Source organism: Gopherus evgoodei, chromosome 23, assembly GCF_007399415.2.
Source record: "Gopherus evgoodei ecotype Sinaloan lineage chromosome 23, rGopEvg1_v1.p, whole genome shotgun sequence".
Lineage (NCBI taxonomy): Eukaryota > Metazoa > Chordata > Testudines > Testudinidae > Gopherus > Gopherus evgoodei.
The window spans coordinates 14962908-14987012 of record NC_044344.1 but is presented as its reverse complement, the minus strand read 5'-3'; the positions used below and the strand labels follow the sequence as shown (position 1 = coordinate 14987012).

At 47.8% G+C, this 24105-nt stretch overlaps 1 protein-coding gene across 6 annotated transcripts; it reads left to right on the top strand.

Moving 5' to 3' along the window:
* The first annotated feature begins 158 nt into the window (after positions 1-158).
* On the top strand, positions 159-24105 carry RDM1 (RAD52 motif containing 1). Of its 6 annotated transcripts, none has more exons than XM_030541605.1 (7): positions 159-289; positions 8491-8670; positions 9625-9747; positions 11437-11599; positions 12783-12881; positions 20862-20950; positions 23820-24105. In XM_030541605.1, the coding sequence occupies exons 1-7, from the start codon at positions 194-196 to the stop codon at positions 23925-23927; spliced, it is 858 nt and encodes a 285-aa protein (XP_030397465.1). In that variant the 5' UTR covers positions 159-193; the 3' UTR covers positions 23928-24105. The 6 variants fall into 6 exon arrangements, with proteins under 6 accessions (XP_030397465.1, XP_030397464.1, XP_030397466.1 ...); XM_030541604.1 differs by having other exon boundaries at positions 159-361; XM_030541608.1 differs by lacking the exon at positions 159-289 and adding an exon at positions 7786-7819.

Sequence of the window (24105 nt, the reverse complement as noted above, 5' to 3'; positions counted from 1 at the left end):
TGGCTGAGGCGGAGGCGGGGCCTGGCCGGGCGGGGCGGTGGTTGGCTGGGGGTCGGGACGGGCCGGGCGGTGGTTGGCTGGAGGCGGAGGCGGGGCCTGACCGGGCGGGGCGGTGGTTGGCTGGGGGCGGGGACGGGCCGGGCGGTGGTTGGCTGGCGGCGAGGCGGGCCTGGCAGCTGTTGCTGAGTCCCGCATGGCGCTGGCGGCCCGCCCCGAGGTGCTGGGCTTCCGGGTCCCTACGGAGAGCGGCAAGGCCCTGCTGGTCTGGGGGCTGGAGGAGGGGGCGGAGGTGAGGCCCCCTCCCCCCGAGCTGCGGGGCCTCCCCCGGGTCACCGCCGGAATCGCTGATGCCAAGGGGCAGGTGGGGGATAAAACCTCCGCGTTCCGGTTCTACTGGCACAAACCCGGACACCCCGCCCCTTCTCCAGCCCCCCCCCCCTGGGCTGGGGTGGGGGTACAAGCTCTGGGGCGCGCCAGGGATGAGGGGTTTGGGGTGCAGGAGGGGGCTCTAGGCTGGGACTGTGGGGGCTGTTGTGAGCGCTGGGGATGAGGGGTTTGGGGTGCAGGAGCGGGCTCTGGGCTGGGGCTGAGGGGGCTGTTGTGAGCGCTGGGTGGGGCTGGGGATGAGGGTTTGAGTGCAGGAGGGGGCTCTGGGCTCGGACTGAGGGGGCTGTTGTGAGCGCTGGGATGAGGGTTTGGGGTGTAGGAGCGGGCTCTGGGCTCGGACTGAGGGGGCTGTTGTGAGCGCTGGGGATGAGGGTTTGGGGTACAGGAGGGGGCTCTGGGCTCGGACTGAGGGGGCTGTTGTGAGCGCTGGGGATGAGGGGTTTGGGGTGCAGGAGCGGGCTCTGGGCTGGGGCTGAGGACTGGGGCAGGGCTGTAGGAGGAGGTAAGGGCTCTGGACTAGGGGTGTGGGTTCTGGGGTGGGTGCAGAAATGGGTTCAGCGTGTGGGGGGAACTCTGGGCTTGGGCAGGAGGCTGGGGTATGGGCAGGAAGGTGGCCTCTGGGAGTGCAGGTTCTGGGGTGGGGCCAGAAATTGGGGTTTTAGGGTGGGGGGGGAATCCGGGCTTGGGCAGTGGGTTGAGGTGAGGGGGGTTAAAGGCTCAAGCTGGAGGAGGTGGGACTGGGGATTAGGGGCTTGGGGCATAGGAGGATGTTGTGGGTTGGGACTGAAGGATTTGGAGGGTGGGAGAGGAATCAGGGCTGCAGCAGGGGGTTGGGGCATGGGAGAGGGTGTGGGCTATGGGAGATGCTTATCCCAGGCAACTCCTGGAAGCAGTGGCATGTCCCCCTCTAGCTCCTATGTGGAGGCATGGCCAGGTGGCTCTGCTTGCTGCCCTGTCCTCAGGCACCACCCCCACAGTTCCCATTGGCTGCAGTTCCCAGCCAATGGGATCAGTGGAGCTTGGGGTATGGGCAGCATGTGCTGCCCCTACACTTAAGAGTTGGAGGGGGCACATGCTGCTGCTTATTGGAGCCATGGTAGGCAGGGAGCCTACCTTAACCCCTCTGCACCACCAACCAGACTTTTAATGGCCCGGTCAGCAGTGCTGACCAGAGCCACCAGGGTCCCTTTTCAACCAGGCATTCTGGTTGAAGACCAGACACCTGGCAACCCTATTTTTACACCGGTCTCTCAGTGTTATAGGTGACAATTTCCTAAATCAAAAAGTGGTGGTGTACGTGATGCTAGAGAATACATTAGACCTCATCATGCCAGTACCGGGTTTACAATGGCTCCGGTGGTGCTAGGTCCACACTTGGAAGGGGCCCACAAAGGGTTAATCCAGCCTGGGCCACAGCCCAACAACGTGAAGAGTCAGCAACTTCCCAGTGCCAGCTGAAACACTCGGCAGCATGGGGAGCGCAGTGTGCAGGTGCAACAGGGACTGAGTGTTGCAGGGTATGCTGGGAGTTGTAGTTTGCACGCTGCTGTGTTCTGCGTGGGTTTTGGGACCTGTACTGGCAGCTGTACTACTAGTCTCAGGATTCTCCGTGTCGTGCTACCAGCCACACCAGCTGAAGTGGGCGGAGCAGACTAAAAAAGAATCTCAAGCAAGGAAATGGTCTGGTGCAGGGCGAGGATTCCTGGCGCTAATTCCACTCTGCCCTCCCTCCTCCTTGGGGCACAGGGTGGGAGCTCCTGTCTCCCCCATTCCCCCAGGGGGGTGGGGAGCTGGGGGTAGCCATGGTGCTGGGACTCCCAGGTGGTGTGCAGCCCCCCAGCGACCATAATGCCCAAAGGCTCCTGGATACAGTCTTGACCCTGCAACTTCAGGATGGGAGGTGGTTGTCTGTGGTCTCTGGGAGCAGTGGGGGTGGTGACAGCGGGGCTAGTCAGTGCTGGCTGGTGCACCCCCTGCCAGTGTGAATGCCCAGAAACTGCCCCCTTGCAATCTGAGGAGGGGGTGCAGTGTGGTTTTGGGGGAAAGTGGCAGTTGTATCTCAGGAGGGTGTTAAAACAGCAGCTACTAATGTTAGACATTTTTAAATAAGTCCATATAACGTGTTCCAATAGTGTGTTGTTTTTAAAGCTGGTTGATGACTTGATGGACATTTAATGTTGATTTTCAATAGTCTTGCAACTCTGGAGAAGACTGGAAGAAAGCTAATGTTGTGCTAATATTTGTAAAGGTTAAATGGAAAGACCTGGATAATTATAGGCTTATCAGTCTGAAACTGATCCTGGGCAAGATAATGGAGAAGCTGATATGGGATTTATTTAATAAAGAAGTAATAGAGGGTAATAGGATTAATACCAATCAACATAGGTTTCAGGAAAATAGATACTGTCTTACTAACTTGGTAACTCTCTTTTTTTTTAAATAGGATTACAAGTTTGGTTGAAGGTGTTTGACTTGGGAGTATAGTGCATTTTGATAATTTTATATCATTCTGTTTTTTAACATAAAACACTTGTGACGGGATCCCCAGGGTGCAGCCTGGAACTGTGCCCTTGTAACTCTCTCTAGTCTGGGCTGTCTCTCACAATGCCTTGCTAGTGACCAGCAGCAAACCCCTCCAGGCACTGTGATCACTCAGCACAACCGCATGTGGAGCCCCACTACTAGCTAGATTGTATGAGTGCTCCCAGACACACTCATGAATCACACAGAGAGAGGCTCCAGAGCCAGATCCCCCCAGCTCCCAGCACTGTACCTCAGGAATATACTTTCTTGCACTGCTCAAGATGAGCAACGCAGATTTATTCATTGGTTCACCACTGCATCAATGGAGATGGATAGACACTAGCCTTTGCACCCTGAGCAGTTTTGCTACCGACTTCATACAAACTTACTGGTAAAGATAAACAGTTAAACAAATTTAATGACTACAAAAGAGAGATTTTAAGTGCTAGGCAAAAAGTCAGTTACCAAAATAAAATATAATCACGCAGTCTAAACTTTCAGCTCCGGGCAACAACTAGACTAAGCAATTTTTCTCACCCCACTGGATATCGCAGTCCTTAATACACAGGTTTGTTCCTTAAAGCTGAGCCAATCTCCTCTGTTGGAGTCTTGTCTGCTTCTCTCTGTCTTAGGGCACATCTTCACTAGCAACGTTAAAGCGCTGCTTTAAGCTCGGTTGCTTGCAGCGTAGATGGGGGCAGGAGAAGGGCCCAGTATGTGTCCACTCTGTCCGTTTTATACCCTCAGTCCATGTGCTTGGAAAACACAAGTCCAGACATGTCTGGGGCATTGCTCAGGGCTTGTCTACACTGGCAATTTACAGCACTGCAACTTTCTCGCTCAGGGGTTTGAAAAAACACCCCCCTGAGCGCAGCAAGTATGAGCACTGTAAAGCACCAGTGTAGACAGTGCCTCAGCACTGGTAGCCACGCCCCTCGTGGAGGTGGTTTTTTTAGAGTACTGGGAGAGTGCTGCACCACAACCACACAAGGCATGTTCAAAGTGCTGCCGCAGCAGCGCTTTGACGTTGCTAGTGAAGATGTACCCTAAAACAGTGAGAAGCAGACAAGACTCCAATAGAGGAGACTGGCCCAGATTTAAGGAGCAAACCTGTGTATTAAGGACTGCAATATCTTTAGCATCAGAGGGGTAGCTGTGTTAGTGTGGTTCTGTAAAAACCAGCAAAGAGGCTTATGGCACCTTAGAGACTAGCAGATGTGTTGGAGTATGAGCTCTCATGAGTGAATACCCACTTCGTCAGACGCTTGCAATACCTTTAGCCTTGCCAATGTAGACAAGTCTCCCGGCAGTGTTGAGCAATTCCCCTTTTGTAGCCTCATGCATGTGAGTCATTGAATTGTAGCTCCTTTGCTGGACAGTGGTTGTTGATGGATTGTTTGAACCCCTGCCCGGCTGTTGGTGATTTTCCTGGCTGTTGCCTTTGGGGAGATGTCTGGCTGATTCCCCAACTTACAGCATGTTTTAATGACAAGCATACAACACAACTCTCATAACTTCATATGCACTAATGCTATACATCTACGAAAGAGAAGTGACTTTCAGCAAGTCATAACCTTTCCCCTGATACCTTACAAGGCCTGCTTTATATGTAAGATAACAGTTATATAAAAATGAGGAATGTGGGGGTTACGGGATGCTCCCGCAAGGTATAGAATGTCACAACACTCCAAATAGATAAAAAACTGGCTAACTGATAAGTCTCAATGTAATTATAAATGGGGAATCATCATTTGTCAGATATGTTTCTAGTGGGGTCCTGCAGGGAATGGTTCTTGGGTCTTAGCTATTTAACATTATTATCAATGACCTGGAAGAAACAAAATCATCACTGATGAAAGTTTGAAGATGACCCAAAAATTGGGGGAGAGGTAAATAGAAACAAAGCCTGTAGGCCATACTTACAGTATGGGGGACTCTATCCTGGGAAACAGTGACTCTGATACAGATTTGGGGGCCATGGTGGGTAATCAACTGAACACCAGTTCCCAGTGCTAATGTGATCCTTGGATGAAAAAATGGGGATCTCAAGTAGGAGTAGAGAGGTTATTTCACCTCTCTCTTTGGCACAGGTGTGACCACTGCTGGAATCCTGTGTCCACAATTCAAAAATGATGTTGATAAATTAGAAACATAAGGAGGAAGGGTAGTGTAGATACCAGTCTAATAGGTGATACTGGTGGTAGAATGTCTGTGCCTAACTGGGTAAAGAATGTCAGTGAAGCCAAACGGCAAAAATTAAGATGTTTGTACACTAATGCGAGGAGCCTAGGTAACAAAATGGAGGAACTAGAGCTACTGGTGCAGGAAGTGAAACCGGATATTATAGGGATAACAGAAACATGGTGGAACAGTAGTCATGACTGGAGTACAGGTATTGAAGGCTATGTGCTGTTTAGGAAAGACAGAAATAAAGGCAAAGGTGGTAGAGTAGCATTGTATATCAGTGATGAGGTTAACTGTAAAGAAATAGGAAGTGATGGAATGGATAAGACAGAGTCTGTCTGGGCAAAAATCACATTGGAAAAGAAAGCTACTAGAGCCTCCCCTGAGATAGTGCTTGGGGTGTGCTACAGACTGCCGGGATCTGATTTGGATATGGAGAGAGACCTCTTTAATGTTTTTAAGGAAGTAAACACTAATGGGAATTGTGTGATCATGGGAGACTTTTTAACTTTCCAGATATAGACTGGAGGTCAAGTGCTAGGAAGAATAATAGGGCTCAGATTTTTCTGGATGTGATAGCTGATGGATTTCTTCACCAAGTAGCTGAAGAACCAACGAAAGGGGATGCCATTTTAGTTTTGGTTTTGGTGAGTAGTGAGGACCCCTCACAGAAGAAATGGTTGTAGAGGACAGCCTTGGTTCGAGTGATCGTGAGCTGATTCAGTTCAAACTAGATGGAAGGATAAACAAAAATAGATCTGGGACTAGGGTTTTTTATTTCAAAAGGACTAACTTTAAAGAATTAAGGAAATTAGTTAGGGAGGTGGGCAAAAGATGGGCACCAGCAATTTTCCTCCCGACACTCTGCCCCAAAGTTTTGTAAACATTATTGTACCAAAGTAGAAAATCCAGCTTTCAAAAAATGTGTTCTCGAAACATAAGGAACTGGCACATGAAATTGCAAGCCCATTAGCATGAATTTTTAATGAATCAGTAAACTCAGGTTGTACCGTATGACTGGAGAATTTCTAACATAGTTCCTGTTTTTAAGAAAGGGAAAAAAAAGTGATCCGAGTAATTATAGGCCTGTTAGTTTGACATCTGTAGTATGCAAGGTCTTGGAAAAAATTTTGAAGGAGAAAGTAGTTAAGGACATTGAGGTCAATGGAATTGAGATAAAATACAACATGGTTTTGTTAAAAAAAAAAAAAAAAAAAAAAAAGGTAGATCGTCCCAAACCAACCTGATCTCCTTCTTTGAGAAGGTAACCGATTTTTTAGACAAAGGAAACACAGTGGATCTAATTTACCTCAATTTCAGTAAGGCATTTGATACAGTTCCACATGAGGAATTATTAGCTAAATTGGAGAAGATGGGGATCAATATGAAAATTGAAAGATGGATAAGGAACTGGTTAAAGGGGAGACTACAGTGGGTCATTCTCCCACCGGCATAGAGCAGCTACACGGGAGACCTTACAGCGGTGCAGCTGCAGCAGTACAACTCTGCTGCTATAAGGTCTGTAATGTAGACAAAGCCTTAGTAGCTAGCTGGGAGGCTGTGAAAAGTGATATTAACATACAAGTATCACTTTTCACAGCAGCAACTTACTAGCTACCAAGTATAAGTGGCGGGAGGGGGAGGGGGAGAAAATAACCAAAAGGACAAGAACATGCAAAGCACCTTGTTTGTGTTTCTACTCTGTTTAGGTCAAGTAAAGACTAGAAACAACTGCACATAACTTTTATTATTGAGTCTGCAAAAAAAAATAAATAACAATGATTTGGACATGTATCTGTGCATATTTCTTTAGAATCATAGAATTGTAGAATATTACGGTTGGAAGAGACCTCAGGAGGTCACCTAGTCCAGAGGTCTCAAACGCATGGCGGCCTGCAGAGTTATTTTCTGCAGTCCGCCATCGGCACCGACTCCACCAGCAGCCAAACTCCCCCCCTCCCCCGCCCAGCGCACCATGTCCCCGCTTCTTTGCCTACCTCCCAGCGTTTAGGACTTTCCAGGAGTGAGGGGGAGGAACAGGAATGCGGTGCACTCAGGGGAGGAGGCAGGGCCAGGGCAGTGAACGAGTTGAAATAGGGGCAGGGAGGGAGCGGAGTTGGGGCGGAGACTTTGGGGAAGGGGTTGGAATGGGGGCGGGGAAAGGGTGAGAAGGGGCAGGGCATGGGCAGGGTCTCATGGACTAGACGAGCAGTCTGCGGTATGAAGTTCAGCATGTATGATTCTTTCTGTGAGTAGTTGGGAAGAATGTTTGTTAAAAGTGGCAAAGAATTTTGTATGAACAATTACTTTAAAAGGTTCCTGCCATTACAGCTATGTTGATAGACTGTTAGTGTAGATCATCATCATTATTACTGACCACATAAGGAATAGTTACAGGTGTTTATATTTTATTAAAACCCCACTTCGCATTACAATTTTTAAAAAGTTAATACATTGACTTTTAATAGCATACTATATTACTCTTCATTTTTTTCATTTTTGACTATACTTTTATATCGTTGTATGAAAAGGTTTCAGCGATGTGGCCCTCAGGCCAATATACTAGTCCTTATGTGGCCCTCGTGGGGATTTGAGTTTGAGATTTCTGATCTGGTCCAACCCCGTGCTCAAAGCAGGGCCAACACCAACTAAATCATCCCAGCCAGGGCTTTGTCAAGCCGGGCCTTAAAAACCAATAAAGATGGAGATTCCACCACCTCCCCAGGTAACCAATTCCAGTGCTTCACCACCCTCCTAGTGAAATAGTGTTTCCTAATATGCAACCTAGACCTCCCCCACTGCAACTTGAGACCATTGCTCCTTGTTCTGTCATCTGCCATCACTGAGAACAGCCTAGCGGCATCCTCTTTAGACCCCGCCCCCCTTCAGGTAGTTGAAGGCTGCTATCAAATACCCCCTCATTCTTCTCTTCTGCAGACTAAATAACCCCAGTTCCCTCAGCCTCTCCTCATAAGTCATGTGCCCCAGCCCCCTAATTATTTTCATTGCCCTCCTAAAGTTGTTTTTCCTAAAGTTAATTAAGTGGTCTATGAAAAATTGTCAGAGCAGCCACCAGCAAGAGTTGGTGGCCGCACTCTGAAGCCACCAAAAATTTGTTGTGAGAACTGCCGCCCTAGATGGATGTTGGGTCTGATCCAGCCTGGCAGCTCCTGTATTCCTGTGTAAAGAGTAAGAGACAGTATCTGTCCAAACCAAACACTCAAGTTATATTTTACCCATGTTAATTACTCAAGGGGGTTAGAGAAAGACACTGATTGTAGGAAAAATACTCCCTAATTAATAATCAAGGCTCATGCGGAGTCCCTGTTCACAGTGCCTCTTGACTGCTGCTCTATCTCCTTAGCACTGATCTTTGTTTTTCTCTTTTTTCCTTAGCGTTCTCTATTTTCAGTATTTTCTGAGTTTGGGTTGCTGTATTCAGTTCGAGTTCACAGAAATGCTGCAGTCGCGGGGCCTGGGTTTTATGCTCTGGTCAAGTTCTATTCAGCTAGAGATGCCAGCAGAGCCCAACGCGCGTGCAACAGGCAAAGATTATTTCAGAAATCTCCCTTAAAGGTAAGTGAATTAAAACAAGGTGTAACTTCCAGTTATTGGCTGAGAGGTGTCTAGGAATAGGGTGCTATCCTGGAGTCTCCAGGAATTAAAGATTCATCTTTAGAGATTATGTCAAGTAATGGAACCTCCAGGCAGATGTCCAACCAAAACTGGCAACCCCAGGGTATCCCTTTAAATAGTTTTGATCCCTCTAGTGTACTTGGCGTGTTCCGTAGTTTAGAAACCACGCAGAGCAATAGTGTGTATATGTAACTGTGTTGTGCATAGTTAGTAAACATGGTTATTTGGTCCCTGCTATGGCCATGTGGTTCCTTCGTATGTATAAAAAGCAAAACACACAACAGACTATTACCTAATTCCAAGTCAGGACTCCTTCACATGGTTAGTAAGGTCTCTGTCTGGAAGAACGGGGAAGGGACATAGGCTGGGGCCCTGAGATGTCTGCCTCGGGGCTCAGTGTGGTGCTGATGCAGGGAAACACAAGTGGCTGTAGAGTCTTCTCCATTTGAGAGTGGGGCTCCCGGTCCTTGAAGCCCTGTATCTCGATGGCACGTTAGGGTCTTGCTGGACCCCCACGCAGATCCAGCAGTAAATCATTCCCTTTATTTCCACTCTCTCAAGGGTAGCTGCTGGAATGCTCTGTTACACTAACATCACTACCACTCTCTCCTGGAACCACTGCTTCCGTGGGGTGGGGCATCATGTCTCACAGCCACGGATGGCAAGGCTGCATTTGCCGCCTTCCAGGACCGCCGCTGCCTCTGAAGAGGATGGAGTGGGGTACCATCACCCTTGTCCTCCCAGAGCTATCAACACTGGTTCCTCAGTGGGACCCTGGGGCACTAAGGGCCTGGTCATATGGAACAGGAAAAGCAGTGCTAGTGAATACTTACAGCTCCCTGCTTACAAAGCCAGTCTCATCTAATCCGTCTTGGGCTTTTCTCCTCTGGGCAGGTTTGCATTTGCACCAGACAGAAGGCCTTTCAGCAGCAAGTCCTTGCTCTGAGGAGTTACAAGTGTAAGGAATTAGCCAATTACTACCTTGGCTTCAATGGCTGGTCGAACCGGATCATTACGGTAAGAAGCCCTTCTCGTATTCTTTTCCTCCCTCCGTCATCCCTTCCCGATCCCTTATTCTTGATCTGGGGAACTGATGGAGGGATTCAAAATGGGGGAGTGACTTGGTCTGATCGACGGGCAGTGAAGAGAGACTTAGCAGCTGCAGTTTGGACAAAATGTCAGAGAATTACCTGGTTATTGGGTAGACCGGCCAGAAGGAGTTGCTGTACTGGGGGAGGTAATGAGTACAGAAGCTTAGCCTAGCACTAGAGCTAGACATGGAGGTACCAGATCTTCAAACTGTGGAGAAGAGAGAAAAGCCAAGATTTGGCAATACTCTGCATGTAACACAAGCAGTCAAAGACATCTTGGAGATTGCAAGCCTGATTGGCAGAGAGGGTGGTGGCTGCTGGAGTTTCTTGAAATAAAATGCTTGGCCCTCAGGGTAGAAAGTTTGGACACGCCTGCGCTGGCTTCACCATAGTTATTGGGCTCAGTGTTTATATCACAGCCATCCCTTCTGGTCATAAAAATCTATTAATCTCTTTCCTACCATCCCTGCCCTCACCAGGTTTCAGCTAATGGGTGTAGTAAATGAAGGCCCTGATAAAGGCCCAGTATGAGGCCTGAGGCCTGAACTAAAATAATGGCTAAGACTTTGCTAACATAAAGCAAAGTGAAGCTGTGAGCCAGAGGCAGGCCCTGCTCACAGCAGCTGGCAAGGAAAGGGCTGATGCTGCAAGAAGATACATACCTAAAAGGTACTGAACACTAGAGATCAGAACATTCACATACTTGTACATTCCACACAGATAACAAGGAACAGATTCACCCATCCCAATGACAGGGGTAAAAGGGTAATATGATGGATAGAGTTATTTTGTTCAAACCAACATGTACAAGGTGAGAGGCGGCACCTTACTACGTAGAGGGGTTGTACCTTACTGCGTAGAAGAGTTGTACCTCAATACGTCAGGAGTGATGTGTAACTTGTTTGTACCTGTGTATAAGAATGCATCCTTGGGGCGATGTCTTTGTCCGGCCTAGGGGGCAGTGGAGAGTCCCGCCACTGACTGAGCCGGGTCCATTGCCAAGAGGCACTTTTCTCGTAGTATGCCCTGAGTTAGGCTAAGAAACCTACAGGGAACTACAATTGTGTCCGAGATCGCAATAAACCTGGCTGACGTGCCTTCGTACCTTACTAGACTCTGTGGTCATTGGGGGTTCTCTTCTGGTCTGCTGTTTCAGCTATCTGCAGAGCTGGGGCAGCACACAGAGGGAACACATGCACGCAGCCGAGTGATACCAACAAGGAGAGAGCAGAGCACCACACCGGTAGCATCTGAGAACACCTCTGACAACAATGGGCATCCTCTCTTATGCAGATAAAACTAGCTCCCTGGATGGACCCCATGCCATCTCTCTGCCTCCCCTCTCTCACTGCTATCCCCAACTCTTCAACCAGTTGCACTGTTCCTGGGGTACTAAAACACCGGTCTTAGCGCCACTTCCCAAGGAAACCTTTCTTGAGCCCCATGCAACAGCTCCCTTCCATGTTTCTGCAGTATCTTTTCTCAGCCACAGAGGTTCCTGTTGCCGATCTCCTAGTCAGTGCCGACACTGATGATTGTCTAAGTATTGACAAATGCAAAGTAAAAGCTGCATAAAAATCCTTCTGTGATGGTTTGAAAATGTAAATCCCAACAGCTGCAGAATATTTCTGGGTTTGACGTGGAGAATGAGGAGCTTGGAGGGTTGCCAGAGAGGCAGTGCCTGAAATACCTGTGCGTTGTGGAAGTAACACTGCCCCATCATGGGATCTGCACCAGAGGACTTGGCATTGGTGAGGCATATGTAGAAAAGGGCCGAGGTACGTGTCCAGTGCGATTTGGTAACTTTGTGATTGTCCGTGTTGATCACTTCCACTCTGGGCGTTCAAAGGCACTAGAATATTGCACTGCAGGGTGGGCCAGCGCACTACCAGCTTGTCCAGCTAGGTGTTTGTAATAAACGCTGTGAGGTACGAAAGCTACAGGGCCAGCCCTCTTTTCTGCCTTCCTCTCCTCTCTGTTTTGTATTTCTATCTCTCTCGTCTCCTTTCCTTTCACGTCTTTCTTTAGTGCTCATTTGCACTCCATCACAGGCACTTTTCTTGAATGCATTATGTGTAAGGCTAAGTTTTTGTCATGGATACTTTTACTAAAAAGTCAGGACAGATCATGGGCAACAGACAAAAATTCACAGAAGCCTGTGACCTGTCCCTGACTTTCACTAAAAATATCCCTCACAAAAGGGGTAGACAGGTTCAGCACCCACTGTGGTGCAGGGAACACTGGGGTCCCTCAGCTTGCGTGGCTGGGCTTAGGGTGACCAGATATCCTGATTTTATAGGGACAGTCCTGATTTTTGGATCTTTTTCTTATATAGGCTCCTATTACCCCTCACCCCATCCCGATTTTTCACATTTGCTGTCTGGTCACCCTAGCTGGGCTGCTGTGGGGTTTGCCTGCCATGGCTGGGCAGCTGCGGGAGGGTTCCCCCAATCAGCGTGGGGGCTGGCAGCTGTGGAGGCAGGGCTGGCTGGGAGCTCTGGCCCCGAGGCAGAAAAGATCAGTGGAAGTCACGGATTCTGTGACCTCCGTGACATAATTGTAATCTTAATGATGTGAAATGGATTTGATACTTGTTCAGTTCTGAGTGGACAGAGTGTCTGCATCTCACACGCTAGCTGGCAGCAGGGCTCCGCGCTGTCAGGTTGGCTGCTATGGGTGTTAGATGTAAACTCTTTGGGGAAGGAATGGTGTGTCACTATATGTCTGTACAGTGCCTAATACCATAGGGCCCTGGTCAGGGTTGAGGTTTCATGGCACTTGCTTGTTACAAATAATTTTAAAAGTGCTGCAGTAAAGTGCAGTCTTCCTACCAGAGTAATATGAGTTACTGGGTGAGTGTTTGCTTATCAGAAGGGATTTAACTGTGGGTAGTACTGTATGACCATCATGCTTTCAAATGTCATCTTTGAAAATAACACAGTGCTGCCTTGTTGGGTTTAGATCCCCTTGAGTTTGTCATGAAAACAGGAAATGTTCAGAAACTTGCAGCTGAGAGGGCTCTGTCGGGTGCATTTCAGAAGATACTTCTCATAGTTTTAGGTAAGGCATTTTTATACATTGATTATAAATATCTGGAGTGTTTTGTCTGAGAATAGTTGTGTTGTAGGTTTCATGGTAGTGAATAATAACTATTATAAATATATTTTCTCAGAAGTGTTGCTTAGGGTTGAAAGCTTTGTTGTACAGACAAAACTACACGGATCTTTTCAGGGGGCAAGACAAAGATGCCACATTTATTATTATAACAATCTGATTTATGACCAATAACTAATATCTTAATCCATATACACAGACATTATACCTAATACACACACACATACACATCCATCAGATGTTCTGCAGCTGCTGCACAGTTACTAGTCCTGAAGATAGCTTGAGTTCATGGCTTGATTTTGCAGTTTGGGTTCATAGCTCGTGGCGGTAACTGACCAGGAAAGCCGGGCACAAGGCCGAGCTGGGTCTCTGTCGGGCGCGCACCGATGTCCTTCCATGTTGGCAGCAGAATGTTACCCTCCAAAGTCTTCCATCTCACCCATCCTTTCTGTAGGCTTTAGTTTGAATCGAGAGTCTATGGGTCTTGCCGTGTCACACTGCCTCTGGGTTTGGTGATTGATCACCCGTCAATTGCAGGCGTGACTTTCAGCCTGGGACCTGGCTTTGATCTTCCTTCTATTGCACCTTTTCTTTTTAGGGTGGACTCTTCTTACTTTGTTAGGGCTCTTGTCTGCATCTTCAGCTGGTGGGGTTTGAACTTTATTTCCTCAGGACAGGCTGGGGCTGGAGGTTGATTCCATCATCCATACATGCCTCATTCACACATCTAAACTAAACTAATAAGATTATTGCAGGGTTTGCAAAAATGAAGGTTGGAGGAAGCTTTTACAAAATGGAGTGAGTGTTTTAAAATGGGGTTTGAATTACAATATGGCAAACAGTGAACAGAAGTTACAATGTAGGCAAGTTTAGTGAATGGTGAATAGAAGTACATTAATAAAGTAAACAATTAAAAACAATTTCATTTATCAGTTCTACAGCTTCCTTGTTTGGTCTCAGCTGAAAGTTTAAATTTGTATGTGTTTGCAAAGTTTGCAACAACTAAGTCAGCCATTTGAATCAGCTAAGTGGAAGAAAAATATACTTGGCATTGTCGTCGGACAGGCATATTGTAAAGGAAAAATTAGGTATTTTTGGTATATAGATAACTGAAACAGCCAAATGTCTAAAAACCTGGAAACTTTCAAGTGCAAACCCTGCATTGATACTATATTAAGGTTGTAAATTTGAACACAAATCCAAGATTTGAAGAGGTTAAGGCTCCAATAGCAACATGAATCCAGCCACACCAATACACATGATTTGTGACTACTAGCTAGCTTTCTGCCGTCTCTGACCTGCAGTGTGGTGAGTTGTGTATTTTGTAACTGTTTTGCTCAGTATTGTACCTGTTACCTGGGGCTCTCTCCTCCTTGAGCTTTAGAGTTGTTGTTACAGAATCTGGCTCCTAGCCTACATAGGAATTCTGGATACCTTCTCTCCTCTTGACCTGCTGCTCACGAACAGGGAAGAATTGGTAGGGGACGTAGAAGTGGGTGGCAGCCTGGGCAGCAGCGACCATGAGATGGTCTAGTTCAGTATCCTGACAAAAGGAAGAAAGGAGAGCAGCAAAATATGGACCCTGGACTTCAGAAAAGCAGACTTTGACTCCCTCATGGGAACTGATGGGCAGGATCTCCTGGGAGGCTAATATGAGGAGGGAGGGAGTCCAGGAGAACTGGCTGTATTTTAAAGAAGCCTTATTGAGGGCGCAGGAACAAAGCATCCCGATTGCAGAGAGAATAGCAAATATGGCAGGTGACCAGCTTGGCTTGAGAGAAATTTTGGGTGAGCTTAAACACAAAAAAGAAGCTTACAAGAAGTGGAAACTTGGACAAATGACTAAGGAGGAGTCTAGAAAAATATTGCTCGAGCATGCAAGGGTGTAATCATAGCGATCGGGGAAGGTCCCGGAAGACTAGTAAAAAGCTAATGTAGTGCTTATCTTTAAAAAAAGGAAGGAGGAGGATTCGGGGAACTACAGGCCAGTCAGCCTCACCTCAGTCCTTGGAAAAAGCATGGAGCAGGTCCTCAAGGAATTAATTCTGAAGCAGTTAGAGGAGAGGAAAGTGATCAGGAAGAGTCGGCATGGATTCACCAAGGGCAAGTCATGCCTGACTAACCTAATTGCCTTCTATGAGGAGATAACTGGGTCTGTGGATGAAGGGAAAGCAGCGGATGTGTTATTCCTTGACTTTAGCAAAGCTTTTGATATGGTCTCCCACAGTATTCTTGCCAGCAAGTTAAAGAGGTATGGGCTGGATGAATGGACTATAAGGTGGATAGAAAGCTGGCTAGATCGTCGGGCTCAACGGCTAGTGATCAATGGCTCCATATATAGTTGGCAGCTGGTATCAAGAGGAGTGCCCCAAGGGTTGGTCCTGGGACCGATTTTGTTCAATATCTTCATTAATCATCTGGAGGATGGCGTGGATTGTACCCTCAGCAAGTCTGCAAGTGACACTAAACTGGGAGGAGTGGTAGATACGCTGGAGGGTAGGGATAGGATACAGAGGGACCTAGACAAGTTAGAGGATTGAGCCAAAATAAATCTGATGAGGTTCAACAAGGACAAGTGCAGTGTCCAGCACTTAGGATGGAAGAATCCCATTCACTGCTACAGACTAGGGACGGAATGGCTAGGAAGCAGTTCTGCAGAAAAGGACCTAGGGGTTACAGTGGACGAGAAGCTGGATATGAGTCGACAGTGTGCCCTTGTTGCCAAGAAGGCTAACAGCATTTAGGGCTGTATAAATAGGAGCATTGCCAGCAGATCAAGGGACATGATCTTTCCCCTCTATTCAGCATTGGTGAGATCTCATCTGGAGTACTGTGTCCAATTTTGGGTCCCACACTACAAGGAGGATGTGGAAAAATTGGAAAGAGTCCAGCGGAGAGCAACAAAAATGCTGGAGCACATGACTCATGAGGAGAGGCTGAGGAAACTGGGATTATTTAGTCTTCAGAAGAGAATGAGGGGGGATTTGTTAGCTGCTTTCAGCTACCTGAAAGGGGGTTCCAAAGAGGCTAGATCTAGATCAGAGGTTGGCAACCTATGGCACACGTGCCAAAGACGGCACATGAGCTGATTTTTAATAGCATGCTGGAGCCTGCCGGGACTCTAGTGTGCCGTTAAAAGTCCTACCAGCGCAGCAAGCTGCAGGGTCCATGCTTCCAGGCCGGAGTGTCCAGCTGAGCACAGCAAGCTGCCAGCCCCTCCCCTGACTTCCCCCCCTTCCCCTGGAGCCCTGCCGCTGCACGCGCAGCACTCTGGGGCCCAAGGCTGCGCGCTCCCGCAGGGTAGTGTTTGGCTCCATTGGGAGGGAAAGACGCTCCCTGCCCATCCGGAGCCCTGCAGCCGCGTGCACAGCATTCCGCGTGGTGGGGCTGTGCGCACGGCAGCGGCAGGGCTCTGGATGAGCGGGGAGCCTCATGGTAAGGGGGCTGGGGCTGGGGGGGGTTGGATAAGGGGTGGAAGCAGTCAGGGGACAGGGAGCAGGGTGGATTGGATAGGGGGATGGGATCCCGGGGGTGGTGGTTAGGGGTGGGGGTCTCTGGAGGGGGCAGTCAGGGAGCAGGGGGGTGGATGGGGCATGAGAATCCCAGAGTCTGTTAGGGGGTGGGGGTGGATAGGGGTCAGGGAACAGGGAGCAAGGAGGGTCCTGGGGGGGCAGTTAGAGTGGGGGGTCTCTGGAGGGGGTGGTCAGGGGGGCAAGGAGCTCAGGGTTGGATGAATTGGGAGTTCTGGGAGTCCTGTCAGAAGGCAGGGGTGTGGAGAGGGGTTGGGGCAGGCAGGGAGCAGGGGGCGGGGCGGATTTGTATGGGTCCAGAGTTCTGGGGGTCCTGTCAGGGGATGGGGAGTGGTTAGATAGGTATGGGAGTCCGAGGGGTTCTGTCTGGGTGCGGGGGTGTGGATAAGGGTTGGGGCAGTCAGGGGACAGGTAGGGGGTAGGTTCCTAGGGGGGCAGTCAGGGGACAAGGAGCAGGGAGGCTTAGATAGAGGATATGGTCCTGGAGGGAAGTTAGGGGCAGGGGTCCCAGGAGGAGGTAGTCAGGGGACAAGGAGCGGGGGGGTTGGGGGTCCTGAAGGGGGCAGTCACCCAGCCCTCTGCCCTGAGCCCTGCACCCCCCCACACACACACACACCGCAGGCCCCTGCCCTGAGCCCTGTACCACCCAGCCCTCTGACTCCTTCACCACCACCCCCCACGACCCCAGCCCTAACTCTGGCACCCCCACACATACTCAGCCCCCCCCTGCCCTGACACCTGCACCCCCTCACATGCACCCAGCCCTCTGCTCTGACTCTTGCACCCTCCACATCCCCAGCCCCTCCACATCCCATGCACCCTGCACATCCCCACCCCCACTCTGAGCACCAAAAGGGAGCTCCTGCACCCCCCCCTCACATTCCCACCTGCACCCCTCACACCGAATGGGAGCTGCCCAGGCAAGTGCCCCCACACCTAAACCTCTTGCCCCAACCCTGAGCCCCCTCCCCCATTCTAGCTCCTGGCCAGACCCTTCACCCCTGACCCTGTGCTCAGTGTGTTCCCACCCTCAGCTCACTGCAGAGAGAGGAAGAGAATGGGCCAGAACCAGGGAGAAGGTAGGTACCCACTGTATGTGGGCAGGGCTGGGACCCCAGACCGGCAGCAGGGTGAGTGGGTCCGGCAGCCGGGATCCTGGCTGACAGGAGCCGGCGGATGGAACCCCTGAGCGGCAGTGGGCTGAGCCACTCTGCCCACAGCCGATCTGGGGTCCCGGCTGCTGACCCTGCACAGCCTGCTGCTGGTCTGGGGTTCTGGCTGCCAGACCCTTCCCAGATGGGTCTGTTCACTGCTGGCCTAGGTGAACAGAACCCCAGACCAGCAGCAGGCTGAGCCAGCCGGCGGTGTAAGATCAACATTTTAATTTAATTTTAAATGAAGCTTTTTAAACATTTTGAAAACCTTGTTTATTTTACAATACAACATTAGTTTAGTTATATAATATATAGACTTGTACAGAGAGACCTTCTAAAAAACATTAATATGTATCACCAGCAGGCAAAACCTTAAATTAGAGTGAATAAATGAAGACTCGGCACACCACTTCTGAAAGGTTGCCGACCCCTGATCTAGACTGTTCTCAGTGGTAGCAGATGACAGAACAAGGAGTAATGGTCTCAAGTTGCAGTGGGGGAGGTTTAGGTTGGATATTAGGAAAAACTTTTTCCCTAGGAGCGTGATGAAGCACTGGAATGGGTTCCCTAGGGAGGTGGTGGAATCTCCTTCCTTAATGGTTTTTAAGGTCAGGCTTGACAAAGCCCTGGCTGGGATGATTTGGTTGGTGTTGGTCCTACTTTGAGCAGAGGGTTGAACTAGGTGACCTCCTGAGGTTTTTTCCAACCCTAATCTTCTATAATTCTATATGTTTTATCTTATCTATCTATTGTACTTATATGGCTACCACTATCGTAGTACCTGAGTCTGCGCTCAGAGCTAGTATTCCAATCTCAGGGAAAATGTGCTAGCTCTCATCAAGTATAACTAGCAGTGTAGCCATGGTAGTGGTTGCGGCAGCATGTGTAATCCGCAGTGACTTGTGCTAGCTGTGCTGCTGCTGCGCGTGCTACCAGAGCTGCGATTTATGCTTGTGCCAGCTTGATGTGAGCTAGCAGTAGTATGTCTGCATGAGCTGGGAATCACACCCCTAGCTCACACTGTAGACATAGCCTAAGGGTTAAATTTTCAGACAGACTTGGGCTGCTGAGTCACTTGTGCACTCTTTAGAATTTTACTCCAAGGGCTTTGCCCAAGGTTGCAGAAACTCTGGCGGAGCGGGGAATCCAACCCAGACCTCCTGAGTCCCAGGCTCCGTAACCCTGGGCTATTCTTAAAATAACACATACAATAACTGCACTGTCTACAGGGAGCCCAGAGAGACACTGGCCGTGTGCTGATACAGAAAGCCTGGCATGACCTGAGGCAAGGCAATTGAGATTACTCAGGTGACCTGTGCTCTCCTTTTCCAGGTTTGTCATTAGGGCCGGAGAAAGGCCCTCTCTGTTTTGGGAACGCCTCCATGGACATTCCTGAAAATGAATCCTTTAGTCCATGAGCATTTAACTTATCCCTGTCACAAGTTGCATGGAAGGGAAGAGGCTTTGTGGAACAGCATTTGGACCTGACTTTTGATTAACTATTGAATTGGACACACCCACCATCTGAACATAGATGCCTCATGGGTGCTGATCTGTCTATACTTTGTTTAAATGAATAACTCCTAAAATTGCATCAAACATCAATTTATTTATTTATTTATTTGCATTTAAGAAACGCGGTCGGTTTCCAGTCTGATGATTTTGATGGAGCAGATTTGGTGTTTAATATTTTTCATGAGTAGAGGAATATGCAGCAATCTTTCCAGCAAACACTGATTCCCATTCTCAGGCCCTGATAAAGCAAAGCACTTAAACGTGGGCTTAAGTTTCATGAAATCAGTGGGATCTGAATATGTGCTTAAATGCTGTGCTGAATCAGGGCCTAAATTCCCACCACTGGCTTAGACTTTTAAAATGTCACTTAGGCCATGTCTATCCTACAAAGCCTGTGCTAGCATAGCCCCCTAGTGTAGACGCAGTTTATGCTGACACAAGGAGTTCTGCTGCCACAGTAACACCGCTTCTCTGAGCAATGTTAGCTAAGCTGACAGAAGCACTCTTCTGTTGACATAACTGCATCTACACTGAGGGTTTTGTCAACATAGTTATAGTTGGTTTGGGGGAGTGACTTTTTTCACACTTCTAGCCAATGTACTTATAGCCCAGGTCTGAAGTAGATTTCTGGAGTAAAATATCTGCTGGGTTTCCTACTGTCAGACCTGACACTCTTGCAGCGGCAGGTAAATAGCATCCTCTTGTTTGTTTGCACCCTGCTTTCCACAGATTCTGGCTCCTCTGCTTTTCCAGTCTCTGCTCGGTCTAGTTAAGTGCCTTTTATTTTTCTGCCTGATCTGGAAAGCAGATGCTCTAGGCCAGAGGAAGGAATGGGGTACAGAGTGTACAAAGTAATTTCACAGCCTGGCATAGTCAGACTAGTTCGTGCACAGTGGGCTCTCAAATGAGGGGCATGAGGAGTAGCTTCATAAATCATTGGGTTCCCTTCTTAGCAGGTGCTCTCAGATCTCCCATATCTCCGACTCCACACAAAAGTCTAATCCCTTAAAACCTAATCCTGCTCCCACTGACGTCAGCTGGAGTCTTTCCATTGTTGTTAATGGAAGCAAGATTGGGTCCTTAATCCTCAATCCATATGTGAGAGCAGCCCCCACAGGCTCTTCTTCTTACCCTGCATGCAATGTGGCAATTACTACGTGTTACTTGCATCACTGTGGTCAGTTTTATCTTACACAGTAAAGGTATTTGCATTCCTTAAAGGAACAAATGAGCTATAACCCCTATGCCAGGGCCAGCTCCAGGCACCAGTGCAGCAACCAGGTGCTTGGGGCAGCCAAGGGGAAGGGGCAGCACGTCCGGCTCTTCGGCAGCAATGCAGCGGCAGGTCCCTTGGTTCATCTTGGAGGGAAGGAGGTGCTGCTAAAGAAAGCGACATGATGGAGCTGCCGCCGATGTGCTGCCGATCACGATCACGGCTTTTTCTTTTTCTTTTTTCCACCACTTCGGGCGGCAAAAACCCTGGAACCGACCCTGCCCCACACCTGCCCTATGCCAACAATGGGAAGATAAAATTAGTACCTACTCCATCTCTGAGCTTTCTAAATCGCCTGTCCCCATGGGATTGATGCTCCTGGCCCTCCATGCATTTATAAAGCAGAATAATAAAGCTCAGTCCGGTCTTGAGAGAGTATGGAATCATTTTGTGGTCACTAAATCGAGTGGTAAGAAAACACCTCCTTAGTTCTCATGTTGCATACTTGTTTCAGAGAATGGTAAGGTGGCTGTGGAGTACAACTCTGCCCAAGAGGAACCTATTGATTCCTTAACAGACGAGGAGCTGAGGGGACTTATTCAGGTAAATAGTGTCTGTTTTGTCTTGCACTGGCCCATGACAGGCACTCCACTACAAAGGAAGCAGGATGAGCAACGACTATCGTCGTGCCACCTCGGCCAACAATAGGAGGGAACGTAGACACCAACTTGCTCAGGCACATATCCTGAGCCTGGCATGTGGGAACTGATTTCCAGTTTGTCATGCTTGAATACAAGCAACAATCATTACAAGTCCCTTTATCGTGTATCTAGTAGATCCTAAAAATGCATTTCTTCTTACCGTGTCCTAGAGTATGGTTGTAATTATTCAGTATACTGAGATTTTAAAACTTTATTATTTGCTTGATATCATTACGCAAAATTCTGTATTTTTTAAAATAGCATAGGAGACACCTGGGATGCTATGTAGAGACCATGTTCTCAGCCACATTGTAACAGCCCCAGAAGTATAACTCATGACAAAGCCCAGGCTCCCGCTTCCTGTAGCATTTTGTGGGAGTGACACTCTCATTAAGGTTCCAAATGAGTCTTTAGAGCAATTTTAAAATAAATAACTCTCCTTTGGGTTGAACTTCATCTACTTGCTCTGAAGCTGACAGCAAAGAGTTCACAAAGGGATCTCAGTAAACTGGGTGAATGTGGGACAACATGAAAATGATTGTTGATAAGTGCAAAATGATGCACATTAGAAAAAATAATTCTAACTACACATACAAATGATGGGGTCTAAGTTAGCTCAAGATAGATCTTGGAGTCACTGTGGATGGTTCTCTGAAATATCTGCTCAACGTGCAGCAGCAGTCAGAAAAACTAACAATGTTAGGAACGGGACAGATAATAGAAAATAATATAATGCAGCTATATAAATCCATGGTCCACGTAAAACTGGAGTACTGCATGCAGTTCTGGTCACCCCGTCTCAATAAAGATATTGGGAAAGGTGCACAAAAGGGCTACAAAAATGATTAGGGATATGGGACAGCTTCTATACCTGAAGAAGTTAAAAAGGCTGGGCCTGATCAGTTGAGAAAAGAAATGACTAGGGGGAGGCTAGGAGAGAGGTGTATAAATTCATGAATGGTGTGAAGAAAATGAATAGGGAAGTGTTATTTACCCCTTCACATAATGCAGGAACTAGTGGTCACCTTATGAAATTAGTAGGCTGCCAGTTTAAAACAAACAGAAGGAAGTACTCCTTCACACAACGCATCGGCAACCTACAGAACTTATTGCCAGGGAATGTATGAAGGCCAAAAGCATAACTAGGTTGAAAAAAGAATTAGATAAGTTCAGGTCCCTCAATGGCTATTGGCCAAGATGGTTAAGGGTGCGACCCCATGTGCTGGGTGTCCTTAAACCACCAACTGCGAAAGCTGGGACTGAACCACTGCGGATGGATCACTTGAAAATTATCCTGTTCTGTTCATTCTCTTGGAAGCATCTGACACAAGCCACTGTCAGAAGACTGTATACTAGGCTAGATGGACCATTGATCTGAGCCAGTATGGCTGTTCTTATGTTCCCTAAGCCCAGACGTGATTACTTGTAAACAGTTGACTGAAATCTGTTAATTTTGCATTATGTTCCCATAAAAATTAAATCTTTTCAATGGGAAAAAAAAATCATAATTCCTATGCTGGACTTAAAAACAGCTGAACTTTTTAATTCAATCCTTACATGTAGGCTTGAATAAGAAATAGTCACCTTGCTTAGTCTGAAAGCAGTGGGACTTGCTGTGGCTGTTCAGTTCAAAATGTTTCTCCTTCGTCTAAGGGAATGCATCAGACATGTCACAACACAGTCAGCCCACAGCACATGTGGGCATTGTGCAGCACCCCCAGCAGTTTGGGTGGAGGAAATGTTTCAGTGAACCTCCTCATGCATTAGTTCTCTCAAAGTGCACGTAGGCAAAGCAGCGGTTTCGTAATTACAACATTCAAACCGGGTTTCTTTTAGTTCTGTATCTAATATATTTACAGTGCGAAGTGCCGTGGAATTGCCTTAGGTTATTTTATATCCTTTTTGTTAAAGAAAGATATGGATCTCTTGCTGTGTAGAGCTATTTTGTTCTCCATTTAAATCTTCCTTTCCATTACCCCTTCCATCTGAGTATATCAAAGGGCTTTAAAGCCCCCAGAGCAATTGGTTTACTCACGGTCAATGGGAAGTTTGTGGTAAAGCCAAGAAACAAAACCTAAATCTGATCTGTCCTGAGCTGTAAACACAAAATTGTCGTCTTCTTCTCTTGGTGGCTTGTGGGATTTGAACTAATAACATCTCTCAGGGCTTGTCTTCACTGCCAGGGTAAGTCAACCTAAGTTATGCTACTCCAGCTACATGAATAACGTAGCTGGAGTCGACGTAACTTAAGGTGACTTACCCCGGTGTCTTCACCGCGCTGCGTCAATGGGAGCCACTCTCCGGTTGACTTCTCTTACCCTTCTCAGAGAGGTGGAGTACCAGGGTCCACCGGAGAGTGCTCTGCAGTCAATTTAGTGGGTCTTCACTAGACCCGCTAAATCAACACCAGCTGCATCAATTTCCCCCGTAGAGAAGACAAGTCATCACTCTCAACACACAAACTAGTGAGCCAGCTACTCATGATAAACTTGAAAGGGGCAGCTTGGGAGGAGAGAGATTCCTTTTGCTTCATTGGCTTGTGGTGCTGGTCAGTCACAGAAATTAGCAGAGACGCCGGCTACCCAGAATGGAGAGCTGATTATCGACAGACTCCCCATCCAATGTTCTTGCACTGACACGATTCCAGGCAGGCAGTTTTTTTCCTGAAATGTGATTAAAATATGATGGTTCATTCTGCATTTCCAAGAGATGGCAAAGAAGGTTAAAATGTGGTGCTGGTTAGCAGAAATATTCTTAATTTCTCTTTCCAGGTCAATGACTTGTCCTTGGAGCAGCTGAACCTTGAAGAAGAAGAAGAATTTTTGTCTGATTTCTGTTTTGATGAAGAGCACCTGCTGGAGGGGAGACAATCTAATTAGTGTGGCTTAAAGTATTCTGGGAGTTTTACAGTATTTCAAATCGTTGCTCAGGAATGAAAGCATAAGGCTGTGACATTGCACATGCTAAATGTTTTAGATGCCTTATTTCTTTCTGATTATACAGTGGTGAAAATAAATGGATCATCTACTGTTACTAAAATAAAGACGGACAAACATA

Excerpts from the sequence above, each read along its gene's own strand:
- RDM1 (XM_030541604.1), top strand. The coding sequence starts at position 194 with ATGGCGCTGGCGGCCCGCCCCGAGGTGCTGGGCTTCCGGGTCCCTACG. Across the intron at positions 12,882-20,861 it reads GATACTTCTCATAGTTTTAG|AGAATGGTAAGGTGGCTGTG; the intron begins GTAAGGCATTTT and ends TACTTGTTTCAG. Across the intron at positions 20,951-23,819 it reads AGCTGAGGGGACTTATTCAG|GTCAATGACTTGTCCTTGGA; the intron begins GTAAATAGTGTC and ends TTCTCTTTCCAG.